We start from the raw sequence: 26,175 nt of genomic DNA, 5'->3' as shown, positions 1-26,175 counted from the left end.
TCCATCTTCCGAAGACGCCGGCTTCGGAACCGCATATTTGTCGAGCTTGTTTGTCTACACCCCTGTGCCACCCTTGGGTTTCATGGTAGTGGCGCGTGTTTTGGAGACCAATTGCCAGTTGGGTTATCTCGTTCCTTCTAAGCTCCCCAACGTAGTACGAGATCTTGGTCTGTTCCACCGCCCGTCAGTAGTGTGGTTTCTGTCGGTAGTTCAGCCTTTCCCAGCAGGGGGTCAGGTCTCTGGCCTAGTCCGCGGCGTTGCCACCTCTCGAATATTGTCTGTGTGGGCAATGGGTGTCCTTTTGTGGGGGTGAGGGGGGGGGGGGGGGGAGTGTTACCCCAGCTCCCCGGCCACCACCGTTGTTAACCCTGTCTGTATTCACCACTCAGCTATCCAACCATACTTCAAGTCTCCCTCCGGCTCTCCCCGATCACAGCCTCCTTCTCGGGCCTATTAGTCGAGACCCCACGTTTCAGCTCCCTCACCACTATGGATGGAGCTTGCTTGTACCAGTGGAGCTCCCATGCATCCCTGGGAAGTAATTTAGTGGCACCTGTAGGATTGTGCCAGGCGCTCATTGTCTGGTGCCCCCAGCCTCCCTGTGACACCGGAGGAACCGTATCTGGCAATCACACTAGGCCCCGATGGGCCGATGTAAGCGCAGTCTCTGGTGGGGAGGGGAGACCAAACTAACTTCAACCGCTGCAATCCTGCTCCCCGCTACGTCCAGGCGGCATACATCAGAAGCAGGGCAAGGTGCGAAGCGCCGATCACGGGATGCCGTCGCATCGCGAGCGACAGGCGGGGATCCTCAAGCCGCAGAGTCCCGCCTCCCACCGCGGCTGCCGAGTCCCGGACGGACCTTGCTGCAGATGTTGATGAGCGACGGTCTGCGTCAAAGGGGCAGGCGCGGGAAGGCGGCGAGGTGAAGGATTGTCTCCGGTCCGTACCAATCAGCCCACTCCCGATCCCTGTGCGGGCCTTCCCTGGCGATCCCGGCCCTGCCTCGGAGCCCGCGATCAGGGCGATGGAGCGTCTTCCGGGAACGGAGTTTAGCGATGATCGGGTCGGCCAATGGCCCTACAGCACTACAGGTATTTTCGGGACCTCTTCTGTAGGATTAATGCTGGATTTAGGGTTTTTGGGGCTCGGCCCTTGCTGAGCTTTCCCTTTAGGCGGCCATCATCGCCAGCGCTAGGCCAGGCCCCAGCATTTGCCTTTTGATCATGGATCTTTCGGAAGGCCGTCCAGCCTAACCGCGTTGGTTCTCCTCGCAGTCAATGGAACGGACTCCATTCAAATTCTATCCTCGGTGCCACGCGAAGTATCCGCTCACCCCTCAGTCACAATCACCAGTTCAGCAGGGTGATGGGGATGTAGATGATGACTCACACGGGGATGTACCACAAGATTATGCTCCAGACCCCTGGGTAGATTATAACACGGATCCTAATAATGACAACGATCCAGATATATACCAATCTGGACCTTCTCCAGATGATAATCTGGGGTTTACAGAATTGCTTAATAGAGCTGCACAGTATCATAGGGTGCAACTCCATAAGGAGCCTCTTTTTTTTTATTTGATTTTTTATTTACTTTTTATTAAACAGTTGTGATGATAAAGTGGGAAACGGTGAGGCCACATGACAGTAGCATACAGTGGTGACATATTCAAATGAGCAGCGAACACAAATCACGTACAATCCCATACAATTTTAAATAGATTCAGAAACGGTGTCATCCCCAGAATGACGTAGCTCCTCAGTTCGGGATGCACAGACAGTCACGTGACACATTCCATTTAGCCCATTTGTGGTCTCATTTCATAGGGCAAACCCTGTGTTTGAAGAAGTCTTTCTCTGCGATCATCGCATTGTCCAGGTCATTGGACCATTTCTGATAAGTGGGCAGATCCCCGGCCCCCCATATCTGAGCTACATTTCTTTTGGCAAGGGCAAAGACTAGTGAGGCCCACGTGCGCTCGGTCTGGGTCAAATCAGTTGCCTCCCTAACATTAGGCAAACAAAGTCGTGGGGAGCTGGTTATGTTTTTCCCACAGACCTTTGTTAGGGTGGAGAAGATTTTTCCCCAGTAGGACTGAATGTGTGGGCATTCCCAGAGCACATGGAAAAATTTACCCTTCACAGCGTCTAAGGCACCCCGTGTCAGGCCGATGCTCCATTTTTACCAATGTGTGTGCCGATGGATAGGTTCTGTGTAGGATTTTGAGCTGGACTAAGCGGAGCGTCATCGGTATAGCGACCTCTTTAGGGGAGGAAAGTGCTCCTTGCCAGTCGTCATCTTCCAAATAACCTAAATCTGATTCCCACAACTGTTGGAGACACACCAGTGGTTCCGACTTGTTGATTAGTTTGCGATATGGAAGTGAAATTGCTTTGCGGGGCATTGGATCTGCTAAAAGCCTGTCTTCCAGTGGGGAGGCTTCAGGTAAAGTCTCACCACATGCCACATTGGTAGTTATTTCGTGGTGTATTTGTAAGTATCGAAACGTTTCTGACCCAGCCAGCTGGTATTCTGCTTGCATGTCACTAAAAGGGACCATCTCATTTCGCTTACAGAGGTCACCTAAGGAGGAGATGCCTAATAAGTCCCACTTATCAAAGCCCGGGCATTTTCTTAGTGTGTCAAGTTGCTCGGAGTCCCATAGGCGAGTGGGCAGTGTTATTTGTTTTTTGTTCCACCCCAGTGTTCTTGTCGCATGGTGCCAAATTGCAACTGTTTGGCCCGTATGACCGGTAACTCGTTGGTGTTTGGAATTAAAATAAAGTGCACGCTGATACCCCTCTGTGTTCATTATTCATTTGTCCGTCCAGTACGCCGGTTCGGCAAAAACCCATTGGTTGATCACTGCCAGCTGGGAGGCCCAATAGTATTGTTTAAGGTCAGGTAACGCGGGTTTTTCCCATCCCATAGTAGCGCTCTGAACTCACTGTCTACGCTGGTGAAGTATGTGTCTGGGGCTGCATAGGGGGTGTTGTGCAACACATATAGGAACCTGGGCAGCGTCAACATCTTGAACAGCGTTGCTCTGCCTAGGAGCGTTAGAGGCAGAGACAGCTAGTGGAGCACATCATTATGGAGTCTAGTCAGCGGGCCCTTAAGATTGACTTCATAGAATTGGGTGATATATATGCTAAGGTAGCGAAAACCCTCAGTGACAATTGTAACGTCCGTGCCCTTGGGCAGCCGATGCAGGGTGCCCTGAAGCATATAGAGTATCGAATTCATCCAGTTTATAGTATATCCTGAGTGGGTGCTGAAGATTGCAAAGATATCTAAAATGCGGTAGATCGTGGCTGAGGGTGCCGCGACATGCAGTAGGATGTCGTCTGCATACAAAGAAATTCGATCCTCATGGTGATCCATCCATTTCAGCCCTCTAATCGTGGGGTCACCCCTCACCCAGGTTGCCATGGGCTCTAATAGTAAGGCGAGTATGGGGGACGACAGGGGGCAACCTTGTCGAGTCCCTCTTTCAAGACTGAATGGCCGGGATGTATTCTGGTTGACTACCACTTGGGCAGTTGGATCGGTATATAAGAGCTTGACCCACTTTATAAATTTTGGGCCGAAGCTCATGCGTTCGAGGAGAGCAAATAGGTAAGGCCATTCGATAGTGTTGAATGCCATTTTGGCGTCTAATGAGAACTGTGCTGCGTCTTCTTGAATGGTGTTAATTCTCCCCATCACCCCATGTAGTCGTCTAAGATTGAGAGCGTGTTTCGACCAGTCATGAAGCCTGATTGATCAGGGTGCACAAGTTTGCAAATAACTGGGATCATATGGTTGGCTAATGCCTTGGCGAGAATCTTTGCCTTGGCAGTTAACAGGGTGTGAGAAAGTGGCTCTGTATATACTGTTCCTTAATAGGTACAGGATGTACAGAGTCCACAGTCCCCCAGGGTTTGACAGAGGCTAAAGTTAGATATAACCTTACTCTCTAAAGTGGTAGCCTGGTCGAGCCGTAAGGCAGTATAAGAGGACAGTGTAAAGCATTTGTTGTGCACACTCAGTCAGCAAATGGTCTCACACACTCAATAACTGAACTTTAGGCCAATGGTTTATATATAAAAAATATATGCTTGTTTTATTTTAGAACCAACACTTGGATTTAAAATATACTTTCTCAGAATGAGATGTTTCATATAAATACTTTTGCAATATGCATTTGACTTTTGTAAACAGTTACAAGTGGTTGCAATAGGCAACTCTATTTTAAACACAACAATGCATTGAGCTCAATGGAAAAGTCAAGTTATTTGCAACAGATTACTTTTTGGATTACTTTAGGAATTCCAGGACTGGATCCTAGATTCAGTCCTTGGTCAGTACTCAGAATCAAGTGATGAAAGTCGACTTAATTACTGTAATGATTTGTAAACAATATTTAGCTATTTTAAAAGTTGACACTTTGAAAATATTTCAAAGAAAACAGTCAATGATTCCATATGGAAGAAAATTCAAGTTGCAGGTACAGTATGTTCTCGTTACTTTTGTAATCCAGTACTGGGTGCCTAGACTCAGTACTGGGACCTTTATCCAAAACAGGTAAGTAATTACGTTTTCAGATAATATACGATTTTTTTTTTTATAAACATCTTTTTATTTATTTAATAACGATAGGGCAAAACACATTTATACCTATGCATACATTGTTACAGTTGATACAGTTTCTTATTATCATTGTACATGTCGTTATTACAGTCATTACATGTTGGCTCCCTTCTGACCTCCCTCTTATGCGGCTGCTGCTCCTTCCCCCTTCAGCTCAGATGTTCCTCACATGGCTAATATACGATTTTTGAAGAATATTTAAAGATTGCAGAAATTGACACTTAGAAGAAATTTCACAGAAAAACAGTCAATGATTTCCTATGGAAAAAAATTGGGTTACGGGTAAGTACAGTTGTATTTTTCAGAGTCAGTGCTGGGCACAAAGATCCAGCACTGGGAGCTCACCTAAGAGCAGGTGAGTAATTTCGTTTTCGTTACTCAGCTGATTTTTGGTGAATATTTTAAGATTTGAAAAAGTCCACACTTCGAAGAAATTTCAGGAAAAAGCCAGTCAATGTTACCCTATGAGGAAAATAGAGTTATCGGTTTAAGGGTAAGTACTCGACTGGCAGAGTTGATGTTCTGGGCCTAGACTCAGGGGTCCCCCAGGGTCAGGTAGATACAGTTGGTACACCCTCAGCGACTCTAGGACGGCCGGGTGCAGAGAGAGTTAGGCCCAATGTTCTCCTATGAGGGATAGGGGGGCCTTGGTTGGTGGCAGCTGACTGGCAAGCCACGCGGCTGTGGGAGCTGGGCTCCTGGTCACTTACTCAGGGCAAGTGGGGAAGTAGGTAGGTGTAGAGGTTTCACTGCCAGGGCCACTCGGGCAGCTGGGTGCGGGGGGCTTTTGAGCCTTCGGGCGCTCAATTGATTTCAATGGGAAATCTCCGTTTTGGAAAAAGGCTGCAAAGCTCGGGGACGAGGATTCTTCAGGTGCCACCACCACTTCGAGAGGTAAGTTGGGTAGTTGGAGGATAGGTAGGTACCCCGGGTTTGGGCACAGGGGGCCGCGGGGCGCCGCGTGCAGGGGTGCCTTTTGGTGTCGGGAAATCTTACCCTCTGTTGATCGCGGTTGGGGTGGCACCTTGTTCTGAGGCTGCAGGCTACTTCAGGAGTGTCGAGGGAGGTCCTTGGGTGCCGGACTCGGGGTCACAGTCGCCGTGGGGTCGTCTTCGTGGTCTTTGTCCACTCCGGCACTGGCCAGGCTTGGCTGGTGCAGAGTGTGCTGGGTTCGCGGTTCCGGGCTGCTGCCAGGGATTAGAGGTAGGTTTTGAGTAGAGCCTCTACTCATGGGAGTCCCAGGGGCTTAGAGCCAAAAGGTAGCCAGGTCCTCCGGGGTTTGTGAGGTTGCTGGCCACAAGAGATGCCGGGTTGGAGCAGGAGCAGGTTCGAGGGTCGACAGGCCGGTAGGGCTGGGGCCAAAGCAGTTGGTGTCTTCCTCTTCTTAGCAGCTGCAGGGCATTTCTTCTTTCTTCTTGCTCTTCTTTGTAGTTTTGAATCTGGAATCTGGGGAAGGAAGGTTCAGGGTGCCCCATAATACTAGATTTAGGGGTGTTACAGGCAGGTGAAGGGCAGGGACCAATGGGTCCCTGTCCTGGGTTGGGTACACCCCTATCCTGCCTCTCTCCTGTGGGAGGGGGGCAGTAGCCTAGTCCTGATAGGGCTCCCCATCTTCAAGATGGCGAGAGCCCGGAGATGTGCTTCACCTCGCCTCCCCCACCTGAGGGGTGGGGTTGGCAGGCTGGCACATCCCCTGTCCTTATTTGGGGTTTCCGGCCAAAGCTTCCCGCCAGAGTGGGGGGGTTTCAGTGACCTGGGGAAGCTCACAGAGGCGGCATGCCTTTGAATCTTCCCCCTGCCCATCCTGGGGGAGGAGATTTAGCACCTCGCCCAGGATGTGCATTGTTGCAGGCCCAGGAGAGGAGGGGCTCTCCTACCCAGGGGTCCAGCAACTTGTCTGCTGGGTGGCAGCCTAGGCAGCCTCAGAGCAGACGTGGATTGTAGGTTAGGTTTAAGGGGGCACCTCTAAGATGCCCTCTGGGGTGCTTGGTACATTAAATCCCACACTGGCATCAGTGTGGGTTTAATGTGCTGAGAAGTTTGATACCAAACTTCTCAGTCTTTAGTGTTGCCATTATGGTGCTGTGGAGCTCGTCGTGTTTGACGAGTTCTCAGCACCATGTACTCTTAAATGGCAGCACTGCACTTACAGTGCTCAGGAATGGATCTGTAGAATAATCACAGGAGTTATACCCATAGACCCAACTGAGATTGGGTAAATACTTGTAAATGCGACAATATCCCAGCAGGATATACTGAAATTATTTAAAAAGGTATGTACAAGACATTACAAGGAACAAAAGAGAGGAAACTCAAAGTTATTTTTTCAAAAGCGCCAATCGGCGTCATATATTTTGGATAGATCAACAGAGCACAACAGGGTATAAAATACTCTGGCAACCCTAGTGAAAAAGTGTACAAAGTGCTCGTGCTAGTGAAACAACGGCGCTAGTGACAACGTGAAAAAAACAACACAACAGCCGGCGCATGAAGGCAATATGTACAATACAGGGTCCATATAACAATTTACTAGATAGTAAGATTGGTAATTTTCTTTTTCAAATGAACCAGGTTTGTGTGCGCCAAGAACGTTTAGGCTGGTGGGTAATGGTCAACGGCGTTTCGATCCTGCCAATTTAAGGATCATCATCAGGACCTGGGTTGCTTAATTTGGGAGTGCTCGAAGCAAAAAGGAACTTCGCGGGAAAAGCAACCGATGTAAGGGGAGGACCGGGCTGCAGCCCAAAGTGGAATGGAGCCGCAGTCAAGGATCTGGTCGCGTACTTAATTAGCGATCAACAGCAAAACAGGAGTAAATCCAGAGCGGGAGAGAGGACTAGAGGAGCCAACTACATGTGCACCAATCAGTTGGTGCACATGTAGTTGGCTCCTCTAGTCCTCTCTCCCGCTCTGGATTTACTCCTGTTTTGCTGTTGATCGCTAATTAACTACGCGACCAGATCCTTGACTGCGGCTCCATTCCACTTTGGGCTGCAGCCCGGTCCTCCCCTTACATCGGTTGCTTTTCCCGCGAAGTTCCTTTTTGCTTCGAGCACTCCCAAATTAAGCAACCCAGGTCCTGATGATGATCCTTAAATTGGTAGGATCGAAACGCCGTTGACCATTACCCACCAGCCTAAACGTTCTTGGCGCACACAAACCTGGTTCATTTGAAAAAGAAAATTACCAATCTTACTATCTAGTAAATTGTTATATGGACCCTGTATTGTACATATTGCCTTCATGCGCCGGCTGTTGTGTTGTTTTTTTCACGTTGTCACTAGCGCCGTTGTTTCACTAGCACGAGCACTTTGTACACTTTTTCACTAGGGTTGCCAGAGTATTTTATACCCTGTTGTGCTCTGTTGATCTATCCAAAATATATGACGCCGATTGGCGCTTTTGAAAAAATAACTTTGAGTTTCCTCTCTTTTGTTCCTTGTAATGTCTTGTACATACCTTTTTAAATAATTTCAGTATATCCTGCTGGGATATTGTCGCATTTACAGGAATGGATCTGGGCACTGTAGGGGCACAGGGCTCCTGCTCCTGTGCCCTCACCATTGGCATAAGGCACCCAGCTAGAGGGGTGGCTGATGTATGCCATGGCAGTGTAGGTGATGGGCATGGCACACAGGGATGTGTGTCATGTCGACTTTGTTTTTGTCTTGCACCCAAACACTCAGCCTGCAAAGGCAGTGTGTGTGTGTGTAAGGGTACAGGGCCTCTAAGGGTGGCTCAAGGAGTGCTGCAGCCCTTAGAGGCCTTCCCTGTTCACAAGGCCCTGGGTACCTAGGGTACCATTTACCAGGGGCTGATATGTGGCCAGGGTTTGCCAATTTGGGTTTTGTTTGTTTTAGGGAAGGAACATAGGCCCTGGGCACCTGATTGGCAGGAGTCCAGGGCACACTCAGTCAAAGTACATTCACCAATTCAGCAAAAAGTGAGGGCATACTATGAAAGAAAGATGGCACTTTCTCACACAGAGATTGGGCGATACAAGTCGCACCTAGTCAGTGGCTTACCCTGTTTGTGTATAACGACCACTGAGGCCAGCATCAGATCTTTAGGTAGCGATCCAGTGTGGTAGCTCTCTAAGTGCATTGCTCGGAGAGCGGGAGTTACCTTGGAGGTCACTAATTTGAACAGCTCTATTGAAAACCCGTTAGAGCCCATAGATTTCCCCGATCTCGTCCCACGTATGGCAGTCGCCAATTCCTCCTCAGTAGGATCGCCCTCTTAGGGCTCGCGATCTTCCAGGGTGAGTGTAGAGATCGGGTTTGTGGCCAGGAGATCCCTGGAGTCAGTAAAGGTAGTACGAGTAGTGGAGGAGTATATAGAGGCAAAATGGGGGGTGAAGGCATCAGCAATCAAATGTGGGTCACTCCGCATTTCTCCTGTGTCCCCTTCAATAAGGGGCACCCATCTCTGTGTGGCTTCCCGCTTTTCCAGCCATGCCAGTAGCTTTGCCTTATGGTCACCCAATTCATATATTTTGTGCAGAGTAGCTTTCTGTTTCGACCTAGCTGCCTCCAGTGCGAGCAGCCTGTAGTCTTCCTTTTTACGCTGAGAGTATGTACGATAAGCTGGTCATCCGTGATCTCTACCTCATCCTCCAACCCTTGAATCTCATGTTCTAGAGTCTCCAATCGTGCCCTCAGTTCCTTCTTGTGCGCCGACATTGGAGAGAGTGCCTGACTTTTAATAACCGCCCCAAAGGCTCCCCACAGGATCTGATGGGAGTCAACCGTGTTGGTATGCTCTGCAAAGTACTGTTCCACCCCTTTTATAATTGTGCGCTTTACATGTGGGATCTTCAAACACCATGGAGTAATAGAGAGGGTGAGATGTCTGTTTTCTTGAGGCAGGGCCAGCTGTGTAAGAACAGGAGAGTGGTCAGAAATACCATGCGCCAGAGACCTGGCTTCGGTAAAGCTAGAGAGATCATCAGCGTGTGTGAGCAGGTAATCGATTCTGGATCGACTACCATGTGCGCCTTGGTGGAAAGTAAAATTACGCGCTAAGGGTTTTAGATGGCGCCAGAGATCAACCAAGCCAAACACCAAGAGAAAGTCCAACAATGGCGAAGTGCCCTGTGGGTCTGTACGAGGGGGGCGCCGATCAACACGCCTATCCGCCGTTCAATTAAAGTCGCCTCCCATCACAGAATGCCAGCTGGGAGGTTAAGGAGGAATTTACCTAAGTCGGCCAGTAGGTTTTTTTCAGCGCTGGAGGGATATAAATTGAGAGGACATTTAGGGGGCACCCTTTCCAAGTCCCGCCAGCTGCCACAAATCTACCCTGGGCATCCACCCATGTGTCCTTCAATATGTATAGGCATTGCTTGCAAATGAGAATACCGGTCCCTCTCAAACAGAAAGTGACGCACGATGGGCTACCAGTCTATAACCCCATCGATCGAGTGCCTTACAGGTATTACCAATAAGATGTGTCTCCTGCAGCAGAGCGATATCAGGGCCTGCCTCTTGAGATATTGGAGCACAACCCTTTGTTTCAATTTATCTCTCAGTCCGTTAACATCGCAGGTGAGGATATGGAGCGCTCTCTTCACGTCTCGGTCAGACCTAGTGTAAGTGGGTGTTGTAGGGCGCTACTCGCCCAGAGCCCGTGTGGTTGTCGTTAGTTGGTACAGTAAGTCAGCAAACTCTGATTGTTTTCGTCTTAAGATCGTCCCTGTTGCCTCCTCCATCACAACAAAATAACTACATGAACTAGAAAAACAACCCCCCCCTCTCCCTCCCCCCACGTCCCTCTCCCTCCCCCCACGTCCCTCTCCCACCCCACTCCCTGAGGCAGATGTGAGTTACTTGTGTATGTACATCGTGTTATAAATAGCAACAACGATACCCCACAATAGGTAGTAGCGGAGTCCGTGCAGTCGCTTGCAGCCACATAAGGCGTCCTCGGAGTCACAGTACAAAGCGGGGCGATGCCAGAGGATCCTGTGCCGGGCACTGGTGATGAAAGTCAGACCTCTTCGAGTGTGACAATGTTCATGTATGAATCAGTCCGCTTGCTGGTGTTCTGATGAGTTTCTCTCCGTCTCGGCACCATTCGGGGAACTTGTTTGACGGCCTGAGCAATCTTTGTTACCAGGGCCACGGGGTTCTTTGTGATGTTGCTTCCCCACCGTGCTCCAGCCATCCAGCCTGATAAGGAGCCTCTTGAGGAAGATTTTCTATCTGAGACACTAAGTGCATCACAAAAAAGTACGCATACACTACCTGTGCTCGAGGGTATGTTAAAGCATGCAGATAAGGTGTTCAAAGATCCAATGCGAGCTAGGATACGCACACCTAGAGTGAAGAAAAATACAAGGCGGCTCCTACAGACCCAATTTTTATTAGAGGTTAGGTTCCACTAGATTCATTGGTGGTTTCAAATGCTCAGAAATAAGCAAATTCTCAGTCAATGGGAGATGCTCCGCCTCCCGATAAGGAATCTAAATTAATAGATGCCTCAGGCAAGAGAGTAGCAGCGCAAACAGCCAATCATTGGCGCATAGCTAACACACAAGCACTCCTGGCAAGATATGACAGTGCTCGTTATGATGAGCTTGAGCAACTGATGTAATATCTCCCTGATGAACATAAATCCAAGGCTCATGACCTCATTCAGGAAGGGCAACTTATTTCTAATACATCCATCAGGTGTCCTCTAGATGCAGCAGACACTGCTTCACATGCTATCAACACCAGCATTCTTCGTCACACATGGCTTAGGGTATCAGTTTTTAAATTAGATGTTCAAACATCAATTTTAAATTCACCTTTTGATAAGGAGCATTTATTTGGTCCTACAGTGGACACTTCATTATAAAAATGAAGGCCACTGAAGTAGCCAAATCATTGGGAGCGCTACAAACTCCATCCAACCGTGGCTCATTTTGCCGATCCTTTAACAAGGAAGGCTCAAAGTCCATCCCTACTGACTGGTCCTCTACCTCATATAGAGACAATAGTCAATCACCCTCTACCAGAGGTTATTTTCGAGGTGGTTTTCTTGGAAACCATAGCAAAGGAAGAGGGAAAGGCAATGCACAGTGTACTTCCCTAGACACAAATAGGCAGTGACTTGTTTACCCTTTCCCCTGATCATCCCACACCTGTCGGGGGACGTCTATCTCAATTGTTCCCAGTCTGGAATTCAATTACATCAGACAAATGGGTTTGACAAATTATCTAATCATGTTACTGCCTGGAGCTTACAAGCAACCCTCTAAACATTCCACTACGAACACACAAACTATCTCCAGAACATTGACACCTACTCAAACGAGGTACAATCTCTTCTGGAAAAAGGAGCTATAGAACTCTTCCCACTACAATATCCGGGGGCAGGGGTTTACTCTGCTTATTATTTAATTGCCAAAAAGGACGGTTCTCTGAGGCCTATATTAGACCCCAGAGAATTAATCCTTTACATTCAATCAAATCACTTCCATATGGTGACTGTCCAACAGGTACTTCCTCTGTTACTACAAGGCAACTTTATGTCCACCCTAGACTTAAAGGACGCGTACTTCCATATTCCAATACATCCCGCTCATCGCAAATACCTCAGGTTTGTAATAGTGGAGAAACATTAACAATTCAAAGTACTCCCATTCGCAGTAACTACTGCTCCCGGAGTATTTACCAAATGCCTGGCAGTAGTCGCTGCGCATCTGCGAAGACAACATGTTCACATCTTCCCATATTGAGAAGACTGGCTTATCAAAGCCAGCACACTCAAACAACAGTACGCTCACTGCACAACCTCTGATTTACAGTCAATCTGTCGACATCCCATCATCAGCCCTCCAACACACAAGCATATCTAGGGGCCACTGTAGATACACAAAGCTCTAGCCTATCCCAATCCAACCAGAATTCACAATATTCAGGCTCTCATTTCCAAATTCAACCCAGTGACTCATTACCAGCTCAGGTATTCATGTAACTGCTAGGAATGATGGCATCTTGCATCATGATTGTTCCTTATGCAAGACTGCAAATGCGTCCCCTTCATGAATGTTTAGCACGTCAGTAGAATCAGTCTCAGGATCTATTGCCAGATCTGGTGTTGGTGGACGGCCGCACTCCTCTCTCTCTGCAGTGGTGGAATCCACACAACCTTACAAAAGGGGGGCCTTTCATCTATCCGATTCCACAGACAGTGCTAACAGCAGACACATCGCTCACTGGTTGGGGAGCTCCTCTCCAAACTCATACAATTCAAGGATTGTGGAGTCAAAAGGAAAAGCTCCTCCACATATATCATCTGAAGCTGTTGGCAGTCTTCTTGGCACTCAAAGCCCTCCAAACTCACCTTGTAGGCAAAGCTGTCCCGATATGCACCAACAACATGACAGCAATGTATTACATACAGAAACAGGGAGGAACACACACTCTCCAACTGTCACACCTTGCACAAGACATTTAGAGATGGGCCATTTATCACTAGATTTACCTCCTAGCGGAACACCTCCCAGATGTGAACAATCAGATCACAGATCTCAGCAGACAGACAACAAATTCACGAATGGGAACTTCACCCTCAAGTTATCTTTCCCTTTGGTGTGTGGCGAACATGTGGGGCTTTCCAGACATAGATCTGTTCGCCACACACCAAAATGCCCAAACTTCGACTCCACGTATCCACACCCGTTATCCAAAGGCAATGCTCTATGGATGAACTGGTCAGGGATATTTGCTTACGCTTTTCCGCCTCTCCCACTCATTTCACTAGTGGTTCGCAAATACCTCCGATTCATCATAGCAGGTCACCTTAACCAATTCAAAGTGCTTCCGTTTGGAGTCACCACTGGCAGTAGTCGCAGCACATCTGAAAAGACAACACATCCATATCTTCCCATACCTGGACGACTGGCTCATCAAAGTCAGTACTTAACAAATGTGTCTCCAACACACTCAAACCACTATTCACTTACTTCACCAACTAGGGTTTACAGTAAATACGTTAAAGTCTCATCTACGGCCTTCCAACATGCAAATGTATCTGGGATCCACAATAGACACTTACAAAACTCTAGCCTCTCCCAATACAGCCAGAAATCACAGTATTCAGTCCCTTCGCACTCCATTTCAGCTCAACCAATCATTGTCAACAAGAATTTTCATGCAACTGCTAGGCATGATGGCGTCTTGCATTACAACTGTGCCTCATGCAAGACTTCACATGCGTCCCCTTCAAGAATGCTTAGCAAGTCAGTGTAACTAGTCGCACGGCCCATTAACCGATCTAGTGTTGGTAGACGGCCCCACCCATCATTCTCTGCAGTGGTAGAACCTTCCAAAATTATCCAGAGGACGGCCCTTTCTCGACCCTGCTCCACAGGCAGTGCCAACAGCAGACGCATCGCTCACTGGTTGGGGCGCTCACCTACAAAGTCACACAGTCCAAGGATTATGGACTCTAAAGTTCAGGAGCCTTCATATCAATCACCTAGAGTTACTAGCAGTCTTTCTAGTACTCCAAACCTTTCAAACTCACATAATAGGCAAAGCTGTCCTAGTCCGCACAGACAACATGACAGCTATGTATGACATACAAAAAATAGGGGGGAACACTCTCTTCAACTTTCACACCTACTACAAACCATTTGGAAATGGGCCCTACATCACAAAATGTATTTGCTAGCAGAACACCTTCTAGGAATAAATCAAATTGCAGAACTTCTAAGCAGACAGAGACCGCAAATCCGCGAGTGGGAACTTCAACCCCAAATCCTAACTCCCTACTTTCTGGAATGGGGGTTTCCTCACATAGACCTGTTCGCCATAGATGAAAAACGCAGAATGCCCAAGCTTCGCCTACAGGTTCCCACACCTGCTCACCATAGGCAATGCCCTACGGATAAACTGGTCAGGGATATTTGCCTATGCTTTTCCGCCTCTCCCACTCATTCCGCTGGTGGCTCGGAAGCTCAGACAATCATCCCTCAAATTCATTCTCATAGCTCCCACATGGGCACGTCAAACTTGGTTCACCATCCTGTTAGAGCTCCCAGTAGTTCCATACCAAAAGCTGCATCTCAACTCCAGTCTCCTCACTCAGAGCCATGGTGAAGTCAGGCATCCAAATCCCAAGGAACTCAACCTGGTGATTTGGCTCCTGAAGTCAGTTTGGTTATTTACAATTACCACCAGACTGTATGAACATCCTAAAGGAGGCTAGGAGACCTACTACTAGGGCGTGTTATGCAGCAAAGTGGAAACGTTTTTTACATACTGTAACAATATCAACCCCCTTGATGCTTCAGTACAAAACATCTTACGTTATCTTTTACACTTGCAGCAATCTGGATTAGCTTATACATCTACTAGATTGCATTTAGCAGCAGTAGCTGCATACTTACAAAACAGACAAAACTTCTCTCTATTCAGAGTACCAGATATTAAAGCCTTTATAGAAGGACTTAAATGATTAATACCACCAAGAGTTCCACCTGCACCAGTATGGAACTTGATCATAGTCCTTACAAGGCTAATGGGTCCACCTTTTGAAACGATGCACAGGTGTCGGTTACAATTCCTCTCATGGAAGGTTGCTTTTTTATTGCAATCACTTCCCTAAATATAGTTGGCGAATTCCTTCCACTAACTATCCAAGAGCATTTCTTTCAACTTCACAAAGACAAGGTGGTTCTTTGAACCTATCCCAAATTTCTACCTAAAGTGGTTTCTGCTTTTCACGTCAATCTGTTGAGCTACCTGTGTTCTTTCCTCAACCTGATTCTTTAGCAGAACAAGCTGTACACACACTAGATTTTAGAAGAGCTCTACTATATTATATAGAAAGAACAAAAGGTTTTCGTAAAACCAATCCGCTTTTTGTTGCTTTTTCACCACCACAGAAAGGCAATACCATCTCTAAATCAGGCATTGCAAGATAGATCGTGAAATGTATCCAAACATGTTATGTGAAAGCAAAAATAACCTTGACAATACCCCCTAGAGCGCATTCCACACGCAAAATAGGGGCTACTATGGCTTTCTTTGGGAATATTCCCTTAGCTGACATCTGTAAGGCAGCAACACGGTCTACACCGCACACACAGTCACCAAACACTATTGTGTAGATGTGTTAGCGAGGCAACACGCTAATGTAGGCCAGGCAGTACTTGAAACACTTTTTCAAACAGCTGTAACAGCTACAGGTTAACCACTGCTTTGGGAGAATACTGCTGTATAGTCCATGCAAAGCATGTGATCTACAGCTCCCCTGCCTCAAACGGAAAATGTTACTTACCCAGTAAGCATCTGTTCTTGGCATGTAGAGCTGTAGATTCACATGCGGCCATCCGCCTCCCTGGGTACCTATACCTGTTGCAGTTCCTTCTTATCTTATATTCATTGCATGGACATCTCTTATACCTTTACTAACTCCATTCTCACCCTTTGCGGGAAAACAATCTAACAATGGAGTCGATGCCCATGCGCACTATCACCGAAAGGAGTAGTCACCTACCTCCTCACTGGAAAGACTACTTCGAAGAAAAACAACTTGCAAACATCCGGACCCAACACTAGATGGCAGGAGTATGCATAACATGTGAATCTGAAGCTCTACATGCCAAGAACAGATGCTTACTGGGTAAGTAACATTTTTCTTTTATACCAACAAATTGGTCTGAGTTCAGTCTTTGAGTGTGTACACTAAATGCTTAACACTACCCTCTGATAAAGCCTTGCTGCTCGCCTACCCAACCGCAAATCGAGAGTAAGGTATCTACTTTAACCTCTGCCTACCTTGGGGGGATCTACAGATCTGTGCCCACTATACCTTACTTTGGTATAATATATACAGAGCCAGCTTCCTACTGTAAGGTATTATTTACTTTAGCCTCTATAAAGCCACTGGGCTCTGTGCACACTATACCTTACTTTGGTATAGTATTCACAGAACTAGCTTCCTACAAACCTCGCCCCACTGCAACAGATAAAACCACGTGACCCCAGCCACAAAAATGGGACAGGCTCTGCTATCATTGAACTATATAAGAAAGATAAAAATGCTAGGTCTGCTTTAGTTGCGCTGAGATAAGGCGGGAAGAATTCTGCAACATTATTAACGCTTTTATGAAACTTAAGGTTATATTTAAAATATCATCTTGTGTTATGTAAACTGATTAATTTAAAAAAGCGTAACATTTCTTGACCACATAGAACGCTGTTCTAAAATAAAAGCATTTGGCATTCTAAAGCTGCTTCTTCGTTAAAACAGCAATCTTTCGCCTTTGGTTGTTCTATGAGTTGTGACATATGTAATATTTTATGCTCCAAAATGGCTGCCAGTACTCAAGCCTCATTTTAGCACGAATTTGTGTATTCATGGGAATAACTTGTCGAACTTGAGTGCAAGAGTCCCTTTCTTTTTAAGCTTTTAGTTCAAGATGCTCGTTCTGAGCCTGCCTGTAAATTACTTTCTATGTGTCAGTTTTTCAGTTGGCTTGTGTGGAATTTCTACATGGGTGCTCATGCACAAAGCAAGAAGCAATGTGGGAGGGGGGTACGGGAACTGGTCAATCAGTGAATTGGGAGGGCGTTGCTGGATGATCGTGCAACACCAGAATGCACATCTAATGGGACTAGATAAGAACAAGTAGCTTGGAGCGAGTGAAAATTCGAATGCTCATGTGAAGTGTTCTCAAAGAAAGAAAGAAGCAGTTCCTAAAACAGTGTCTCAAAGGGGAGCAGTGGATGGCTAGCAGTATTTGATCCATGCTCTTGGGGAGGGCTAAACACAGGAAGAGGCATGACGTCTGTATGCCATTGGCAAATGGGGAGAAAGAATAGGGGAGCGACTATGGAGCCAGATAATGGGAAGCCTATGGGTGCGGTGAAGCCCACAAAATATATACAACATATCTCTTCAAGACAGTGCATGCGCTGGTTAGAGCTGAGACCTACAAAGTAAAAGTGAAAGTAGAGCCTGAGTGAATTGGTTTCCTTGAGAGAACCTGCTACTTTGCTTTGTGTTCCATCACTTTTCTTTCTCACTGAGTGGTCTGTGCTCTTCATTCCTTTCTTCCAGTACTTGGATGAAGATCTGAAGGTTGCTGGGAAATTCAAAGGCAATGATTACAGCCAGTACTCTCCCTGGTCCTGTGAGACCATCGGCTCCTACATCGGAACCAAAGACGCCAAACCCAAAGATGCTGGGGCTGCTGGGAATGTTGAGATGGCGGTAGGTGTTCCATGGGGAAATACTTTAAGGTTGGCCTATGCAACAATATGTGGCAAACTGGCGAAAAGGTATGGTGTCAACATGCTTCTCTTTAGACTTGTAAATGTCCGCCGCTTTGTCTCTTCTTTTGATACTAGTCTGCCCTGGCAGTGTAGCTGCTGATGCCTAGCATTTGACCAGTAATTGCTGGATCGTTTGTTTCCTACCTTGCAGATGGACAAGATATTTTCACACCTTAAAATTCAGAGTTTATGGAAGTGAATTAATAGCTTGAAAGTGAATTGTGTCTACAGTGTTCTATTGTTTCTGCTTTACGCTTGTAAATGTTTTTGAGGTTTGAAACTAGCAAGAAAGCTTTGTCACACCTTCCCTCAAATTGTCATACACTGCCTCAGAAAGAGGAGTTCACACTTAGTTTCCTTGCTTCTGAAACAGTCCTTTTCTACAGCGAAGCAGTGTCCTGGTTTGGGAAGCTAGATTTTGCTTTGTGAGATATAGTCATATTTTTATGATTACTATATTGCTTGCATGACTATCTGAGGTGGGATGGCGGGAAACTCACTATCACAGTTCAGGGCTCCAAAAATCCACTTGCCTGCTCGCGTTTGCGAGCCAAGTTTAATTAGGACAGGCTATTTTTAGGTCCTACTCACCCTTTCTGGCGAGTAGGAAGACAAACTGACTTTTGACCTCTGTCTCTGAAAGCAGAGCCAATGTCACAAGATAGCAAGATTTAAAGGCATCTTTATTGCTCTCAAAGTGAATGAGCAATAAAAATGCCTTTAAATCTTGTTAACTTGTCACATTTGCTTGGCTTTCAGAGACAGAGGTCAATTACTTTACACTTAGGTATGTAGATTTATAAAGTTACTAGACCAGCAGATCTAGTAGCAATTTTTCTGATTTTCCAAACCCTGCAGTTCCACTCGGTAAGCATAGAAAGCCTTGTAGACATTCCATATCCCAAAGATAGCTTGGCTGGTGTACAGCTTGTTTTGCAGCCTAAACCCATTCAAGATTTGTGTTGTGTCCATTGTACTGCCATCTAGTGTGTGGGTCTCAATAACATCTTGGACAGTAGTTTTCCTTTTGAGGTTTTTTTTCTCACTTCTGTTGCCTTTCATAAAGTGGGTGCATGCATTTCATATGTTTTAGTGGACCAGCTTTGTACTATTTGTGCAAACTAAAGATCAAACTGTTTTATAGTGCATCGTACTGCACTCCTCCCGTTTCCAAATAACAGTTGTTACTGGTAACTAATTAAATGATATACAGTTTACTGACTGCCATCTCTACATCCCACTGGCAAGCGTTAGGCCGTAAAAGGAGCATGAGGATATCTTGCATTTCAAATTCTGCGGAGCCCTATGGCCAAGGAGGCCATGCTAATTCCAGCATTTCAGAATGATACTCCAATCCCGGTAAAATGGTGATACCATTACCGCATTCCCTTCTCTCCACTTATCAAAAGTCATCACCATTGGACAGAGCAAGACCCAAGTAATACTCCATCAATGTGTAAAAAAATATAAATAATAATAAAGTCCTGTAGTATATTCATATGTTTCTATTGTACCTGGTACAACATGAAACTGAAAGAAAGACATATAAAAATAAAATCTACAGAGTTACGTGTACGTCTATGAAAAGTGAGCTAGTTCAAGGTAAAAAAACAACAAAACAGAATAGGCTATCTCCAAGAAACACGTTGGGTATAGATTCCTTACCTTAGAATTACCTACAGGCATCAGACAGGATCCAGAAAGTTTTTTCGTCCGCAGGATCTCTGAAGGTGGCGTCGGTCGGCTCCTCGTCCGCCGTCGGCGTTGTGGTCGCCGGGATGACGTTGCGGCAGCTACTTTATTGCCGCCCTCACGCGCTGAGGCCAATTATTTCTTTTTCCGCGCCAGCCAACGCAGATCCGGGAAGAGCGGTACCACAGTAATTTTTTGACTACGTTTTTGTCGACTTTTGTCGAGGTGCACGAGGGATACCCGGTTTTAAGGCCTCAGTTCCTATACCGGATTGATGTCTGTGACGGAACCGCACCGCGTGTGCCTCTTTTTGCTGGAGCGCGACCACGACCCCAAGTCTTGCTTCGTCAGTCAGTTGTGGTTGCCGAAAGCTTTGCAGGAGCTGTCCCGAAAGCTGTTCGAATGACTGCAGTTGGCTCCGCGCCGTTCGAGGTCCCGGTCGAGATGGAGGTCGAGGGACCGGTCACGGAGCCACCATCAGCCCGGCTCGAAGTCTGCACACTCTGGGTAGGATAAGTCGAAGCATAAGACTAAGTCGAAGATGCATCGTCGCTCTTCGCCTTCTCGTCGGCCGACTCGACGCGTGCGGAGCCTGAAGAGTCGACTCCGAGCTTCCCTGCCTTTCATGGACCCGGAGCGAACCCTGCCCAGCTTCGTACGTTCTACAAGGCGATGCATGCCATGTTTGGGCAGACCGACTCTGCCGGCGTGCCTTCGAGCTCAGCTGACTCGGTTGGGGGGGGGGGCCTAGGTTTTCGCTGCCGGCAAGTTAGGGGCTACAGTGGCTGTCTTAGGGAATAACCCTATTACTTACATCTGCAAAGCTGCAACATGGTCTACACCACATACATTCACCAAGCACTATTGTGTAGATGTGTTAGCAAGACAACAAACTAATGTGGGCCAAGCAGTACTTAGAATGCTGGTTCAGACGACTCCATTAGTTACAGGATAGCCACCCCTTAGGGGAGACTGCTGTATAGTCTATTCACAAGCATGTGATCTACAGCTCACATGCCTCGAACGGAAAATGTTACTTATCCAGTATGTGTAAGAAAGTGGGTTTCTGTTGCAGTAACCCCCCCCTTTTTTTTTTTTTGCCTAATAGCTGATGCACTTTTCCTTGTTGTGCCCTGGGCTCCTGCCAATCAGGTGCCCAGGGCCTGTGTTCCTTCCCTAAAAACTGCCTAACAGCCAAAACCCAAATTGGCAAACTCTGGCCACATGTCAGCCCCTGGTAAATGGTACCCTAAGTACCCAGGGCCTTGTGACCAGGGAAGGCCTCTAAGGGCTGCAGCACTCATTGTGCCACCCTTAGAGTGGCACAGTGAGTGCTGCACTGATAGTGTGATGGAGTGAGCAAGTTCCCGAAGAAGGCCGCTCAGAGCTTGGACTTTTCAAGTGAGGGATTTTCCGAGGAAGCAGAATCCCTGGAGCCTTTTCCATACTCAAAGCTCGAAATTGTGGAATGAGTGAGTTCCCAAGGCAGCAGGCACCCCGGAGAGACTGCTCCAGGCCTGGAGCTCGGACTTGTGGAGTGAGTGAGTGAGTTCCCGAGGCAGCAGGCACCAGGAGAGGCTGCTACAGACCCAGAGCTCGGACTTATGGAGTGAGTGAGTTCTCGAGGGAGCAGGCACCAGGGGAGGCTGCTGTGCTGCAGACCCAGAGCTCGGAATATGGAGTGAGTGAGTCCCCGAAGCAGCAGGCACCAGGGGAGGCTGCTGCAGACCCAGAGCTCGAACTTGTGTAGTGAGTGAGTTCCAGAGGCAGCAGGCACCAGAGGAGGCTGATGCAGACCCAGAGCTCGGACTTATGGAATGAGTAAGTTCACGAGAGAGCAGAGACCACGGGAAGCTGCTGCAAACCCGGAGCTCGTATCCGGAGCTTGGAGATGTGGAGTGAGTGAGTTCTCGAGGCCGCATCTTTAAGGAAAAATGCAGAATTATATTATAATTGGATTTAGGGGTAGTGAAGAGTTGTTGAGCTCTGGGTTGGGTCATAACGGTTTTCATTTGCCATAAAGACCCTGGAAGAGACTAGTCCCTCTCTGAGGCCATTCTAGGTGTGTATTCTTTTATTCTTTATATTTGTCGCGGTGTAATTTGTCCTGCGTGGGCTGGGCGAGTCATTTCCTCATTAACCTCTCGCAAACTGCAGCCCATCACTGGAGCGAGAAAAGTAGACTTTAGTTACTAGGTGTGGTTTCACGTCCGCTTCATAGAAAACAAGCATTGGCATAGCCAATAGGTCTCGCCTTTGGGACCTTATAAGTGCTTAGCCATGCAACAGTTGATATTGCACCAAGGCTATTGTGCTGCATAACTAAATACTTATAAGGTCCCAAAAGCGAGACCTATTGGCTATGCCAATGCTTGTTTACACCATTTTCTTTCATTTGGAAGGCAGAAATGCATCGACCGTCAATAGGTAATAACAGTTGCTCTACGAATCTGTGTTGCCCTAAGTCTCCCGATAAAAATTGTACCTCTCTTGTGTGGGTAGGCCTTGTGCCCGCGACAAGAAACAGCTCAAAACGCAACGTGGACACACTTTTTATTTTTACAGTGAAAACGGTCTCTTTTTTTGTAGAGTGCCTAGCTGTAGATTTTGAATCCTAGTTCTGCCAGCACCTTGGGAAACCTAGTAAACCTATACATTTTTTTAAAACTAGACTCCCAGGGGAATCCAGGATGGGATGACTTGACTGGCTCTCACCAGGTTCTATTACCCAGAAACCCTTGCAGACCTAAAACTTTTTTAAAAGAAAACACATGTTCGAGGCATATGAGCTGCAGATTAAACACTTGTGCATAGATCGCCATCTGGTGTTGGGCCCGGATGTTTGCAGTTTGTTTTTCCTCTTGGAAAGTCTTTGGAAGTCACGAGGTCGGTGACTCCTCCTTTGGATCGTATTGCGCATGGGCTTCGGCTCCATCCTCAGATTGTTTTTTTTCTGCCATCGGGCTCGGATGTAATCTTCGCGCTCCGGTTCCGAACAGCTTCCAGTTCGACGGTCGACGCGCAATCCTCACCCCAAACCGCGGTATTGTTTCGATCCCGATCTCCCCCACTCGACGTGCCTTCTCATCGGCACGGACCTTCGGTCCTGGCTAATGGAAAGGACTCCATTTAAAAAGTGCCCTCGATGTTGGTCCAAATTTCCCCACACCGATCTCCACGAGGTATGCAATCTCTGCGTGTAAGTCCTTCCGGTCCAAAAAGACTATTCGGGACCGAAGAGCCAGAAGAACTATGGCGCACTCCTCGACGACCATTCCGGACGACATCTTCGGAGAAGGCATCGACGCTCCAGAGCGTTACACAGAAGAGGGCCTCGTCAGCGCTTCCGAGGCAGACGACTCAGATGTGGAGGACATCACCCCGGCGCAGAGGGTCGTGAGTACTGATCCCCCCCCCCCCCCCCCCCCCCCCCCCCCCACACCCCTGCCGGCACCGAAAAAGGCTTTGGTCACACCTTCGCCTCCAGGCCTAGGCAAGACCAAGGACACTGCTTCCAACACTGCACCTTCGGGCCCGGTGAAGAAGCCAAGCAAGCCTTCCGGTGGCTCGGGCTCAAGCCAGCCTATCCTCGGTGCCGATAAACACGCTTCAGCACCGAAAAAGAAGCCGACCTCCATAGCGACACTGAGCCCCGCACAGAAGCACTCTGGGTCGAAACCCAGCTCTTCGGCACCGACACGACCTTCGGTGACGACCAAAGCACACAAGGCCACCGGCACCGACATTTTGAGGCCGAAACCCATCTCTGCGCCGACCAAGCGTCCGGAGGTTCCCAAACCAGGTTCCAAACAACGAACCGGCACAGAAAAGCCTAAAAAGCCAACGGCCCCGATGCCTCCGGCGCCGACGGACAGACCAGCCTCACCGGACTTATTTACACCGGATCCCTTGCAAAAAACACTCACCAAGGATCTAAAAACTGGGCATTTAACACTTTCTTCTAAAAAGAGTCATTTGGAGAAGCCGGCTCCACCTCCTCCTCCTAAGAGGAAGGACTCTGCTACCTCTCCATTCAGAATACCTTCCCCACCTCTTCCACCTTCTCCACCTCCACCCTCATCGTTCTCCCACCCCTTCTCCACACAATGATCATCACGGGGACCCATATGATGACATAGGAGATGTCCCCCAGGACCTACCCACAGGGGACCTCACTCCTACAGGATCCCCAGACCCATGGGACGACTACAATATCCCTGATATCCCCCACGTCCCACAGGATGACCTTTACCCCTCCAGACCATCTCCACCAGAAAACTCATTGGGGTTCCACCATCTACTCCAAAGGGCGGCACACTATCACGGGGTAGACTTGCATACCGACCCCGTGGAGGAAGATTTCCTCCTCGACACATTCGACACCACACATAGGTCTATCTCCATATTACCTATGCTTAAAGGAGTGGTAAAGCATGCGCCAGAAGTTTTTAAGGACCCAGTTAGGGCCAGGGTCATTAACCCGCGCATAGAAAAGAAATACAAAGCTGCCCCCACAGATCCCTCCTACATCAGAGGGCCAGCGCCACTAGATTCTCTAGTGGTGTCCACTGCACGTAAAAGGGCAAATTCCCAGGCGTCCGGCGAAGCACCACCACCTGACAAAGAGTCAAAGCTGCTGGACGCATCAGGAAAGCGCACTGCGTCACAAGCAGCCAATAAGTGGCGTATCGCCAATACTCAAGCGCTATTGGCCAGATATGACAGGGCACATTATGACGAGTTAGAAAGCATAATGCACCACCTCCCTGAAAAATATCAAGCTAGGGCCAACGAACTAATTCAAGAGGGTAAGACTATTACTAACACCTCTATACACTGTGCCTTAGATGCAGCAGACACAGCTTCCAGGGCCATCAATACCAGCGTCCTCCTCAGTCGCCATGCTTGGCTAAGAATATCAGGGTTTAAACCGGAGGTACAAGCCTCCATCCTTAACCATCCCTTTGACCAGGAACATCTATTTGGCCGAAAGGTGGATGAGGCCCTAGACAAAATGAAGGATACGGCGAAGTCCATGGGAGCCTTACAGTCCCACCCTCCTAGACGCTCCTTTCGCCGCTCTTCCTTTCGAAGTACATCTAGAGGCTACTACTCGGACACCGCGTCCACTTCATACAAATCCCCCACTCAGTCCACCTTCACGAGGGGTTATCAAAGAGGCGGCTATAGGGGTAACAATAATAAAGGCAGAGGCAAAACAAACAACGCCCGCTCTGCCACAACGCCTACCCAATGACTCTCCCCCCCCCCCCCCCCCAGACCATTCCACTCCGGTCGGGGGCAGACTCCCAACATTTCCTTCCCGTCTGGGCTACCATCACCTCAGACAAATGGGTAACACAAATAATTCGGTCAGGCTACTGCCTAGAGCTAATATCTACCCCCACAAACATTTCACCCAGGCAGCGCTGTGAGAAAGTGCCATCTTTTCTGCATGGTATGCCCCCACTTTTTGCTGAATGTACTTTGACTGAGTGTGCCCTGGACTCCTGCCAATCAGGTGCCCAGGGCCTATGTTCCTTCCCTAAAACAAACCAAACCCAAATTGGCAAACCCTGGCCACATGCCAGCCCCTGGTAAATGGTACCCTAGGTACCCAGGGCCTTGTGACCAGGGAAGGCCTCTAAGGGCTGCAGCACTCCTTGTGCCACCCTTAGAGGCCCTGTACCCTTACACACACACACACACTGCCTTTGCAGGCTGAGTGTTTGGGTGCAAGACAAAAACAAAGTCGACATGACACACATCCCTGTGTGCCATGCCCATCACCTACACTGCCATGGCATACATCAGCCACCCCTCTAGCTGGGTGCCTTATGCCAATGGTGTGGGCACAGGAGCAGGAGCCCTGTGCCCTACAGTGCCCAGGTCCATTCCTGAGCGCTGTAAGTGCAGTGCTGCCATTTAAGAGTACATGGTGCTGAGAGCTCGTCAAACACGAGATCCACAGCACCATAATGGCAACACTAAAGACTGAGAAGTTTGGTATCAAACTTCTCAGCACATTAAACCCACGCTGATGCCAGTGTGGGATTTAATGTACCCAGCACCCCAGAGGGCATCTTAGAGGTGCCCCCTTAAACCTAACCTACAATCCACGTCTGCTCTGAGGCAGCCTAGGCTGCCACCCAGCAGACATGTTGCTGGACCCCTGGGTAGGAGAGCCCCTGCTCTCCTGGGCCTGCAACAATGCACATCCTGGCCGAGGTGCTAAATCTCCTCCTCCAGGATGGGCAGGGGGAAGCTTCAAAGGCATGCCGCCTCTTTGAGCTTCCCCAGGCCACTGCAACCCCCCACTCTGGCAGGAAGCTTTGGCCGGAAACCCCAAATAAGGACAGGGAATGTGCCAGCCTGCCAACCCCACCCCTCAGGTGGGGGAGGCGAGGTGAAGCACATCTCCGGGCTCTCGCCATCTTGAAGATGGGGAGCCCTACCCTATCAGGACTAGTCTACTGCCCCCCTCTGTGAGAAAGTGCCATCTTTCTTGCATGGTATGCCCCCACTTTTTGCTAAATTGCTGAATGTACTTTGATTAAGTGTACCCTGGACT

The 26,175-nt window shown here is 48.1% G+C and overlaps 1 protein-coding gene across 13 annotated transcripts in view; it reads left to right on the top strand.

Annotated features, from left to right (window-relative positions):
* The window catches only part of RC3H1 (ring finger and CCCH-type domains 1), a 710,644-nt gene that overhangs the window by 434,893 nt on the left and 249,576 nt on the right, over positions 1-26,175 (top strand). For all 13 annotated transcript variants that reach the window (XM_085601577.1, XM_085601575.1, XM_085601567.1 and 10 more), the window contains one exon: positions 17,698-17,850. In XM_085601577.1, coding sequence (XP_085457703.1) covers positions 17,698-17,850 — 153 coding nt within the window. The remainder of the gene's footprint in view (positions 1-17,697; positions 17,851-26,175) is intronic.

The sequence above is a fragment of the Triturus cristatus genome, chromosome 4_2, assembly GCF_964204655.1.
Source record: "Triturus cristatus chromosome 4_2, aTriCri1.1, whole genome shotgun sequence".
In the NCBI taxonomy this organism is placed as follows: Eukaryota; Metazoa; Chordata; class Amphibia; order Caudata; family Salamandridae; genus Triturus; species Triturus cristatus.
This window is presented reverse-complemented; position numbering and strand designations above follow the sequence as displayed.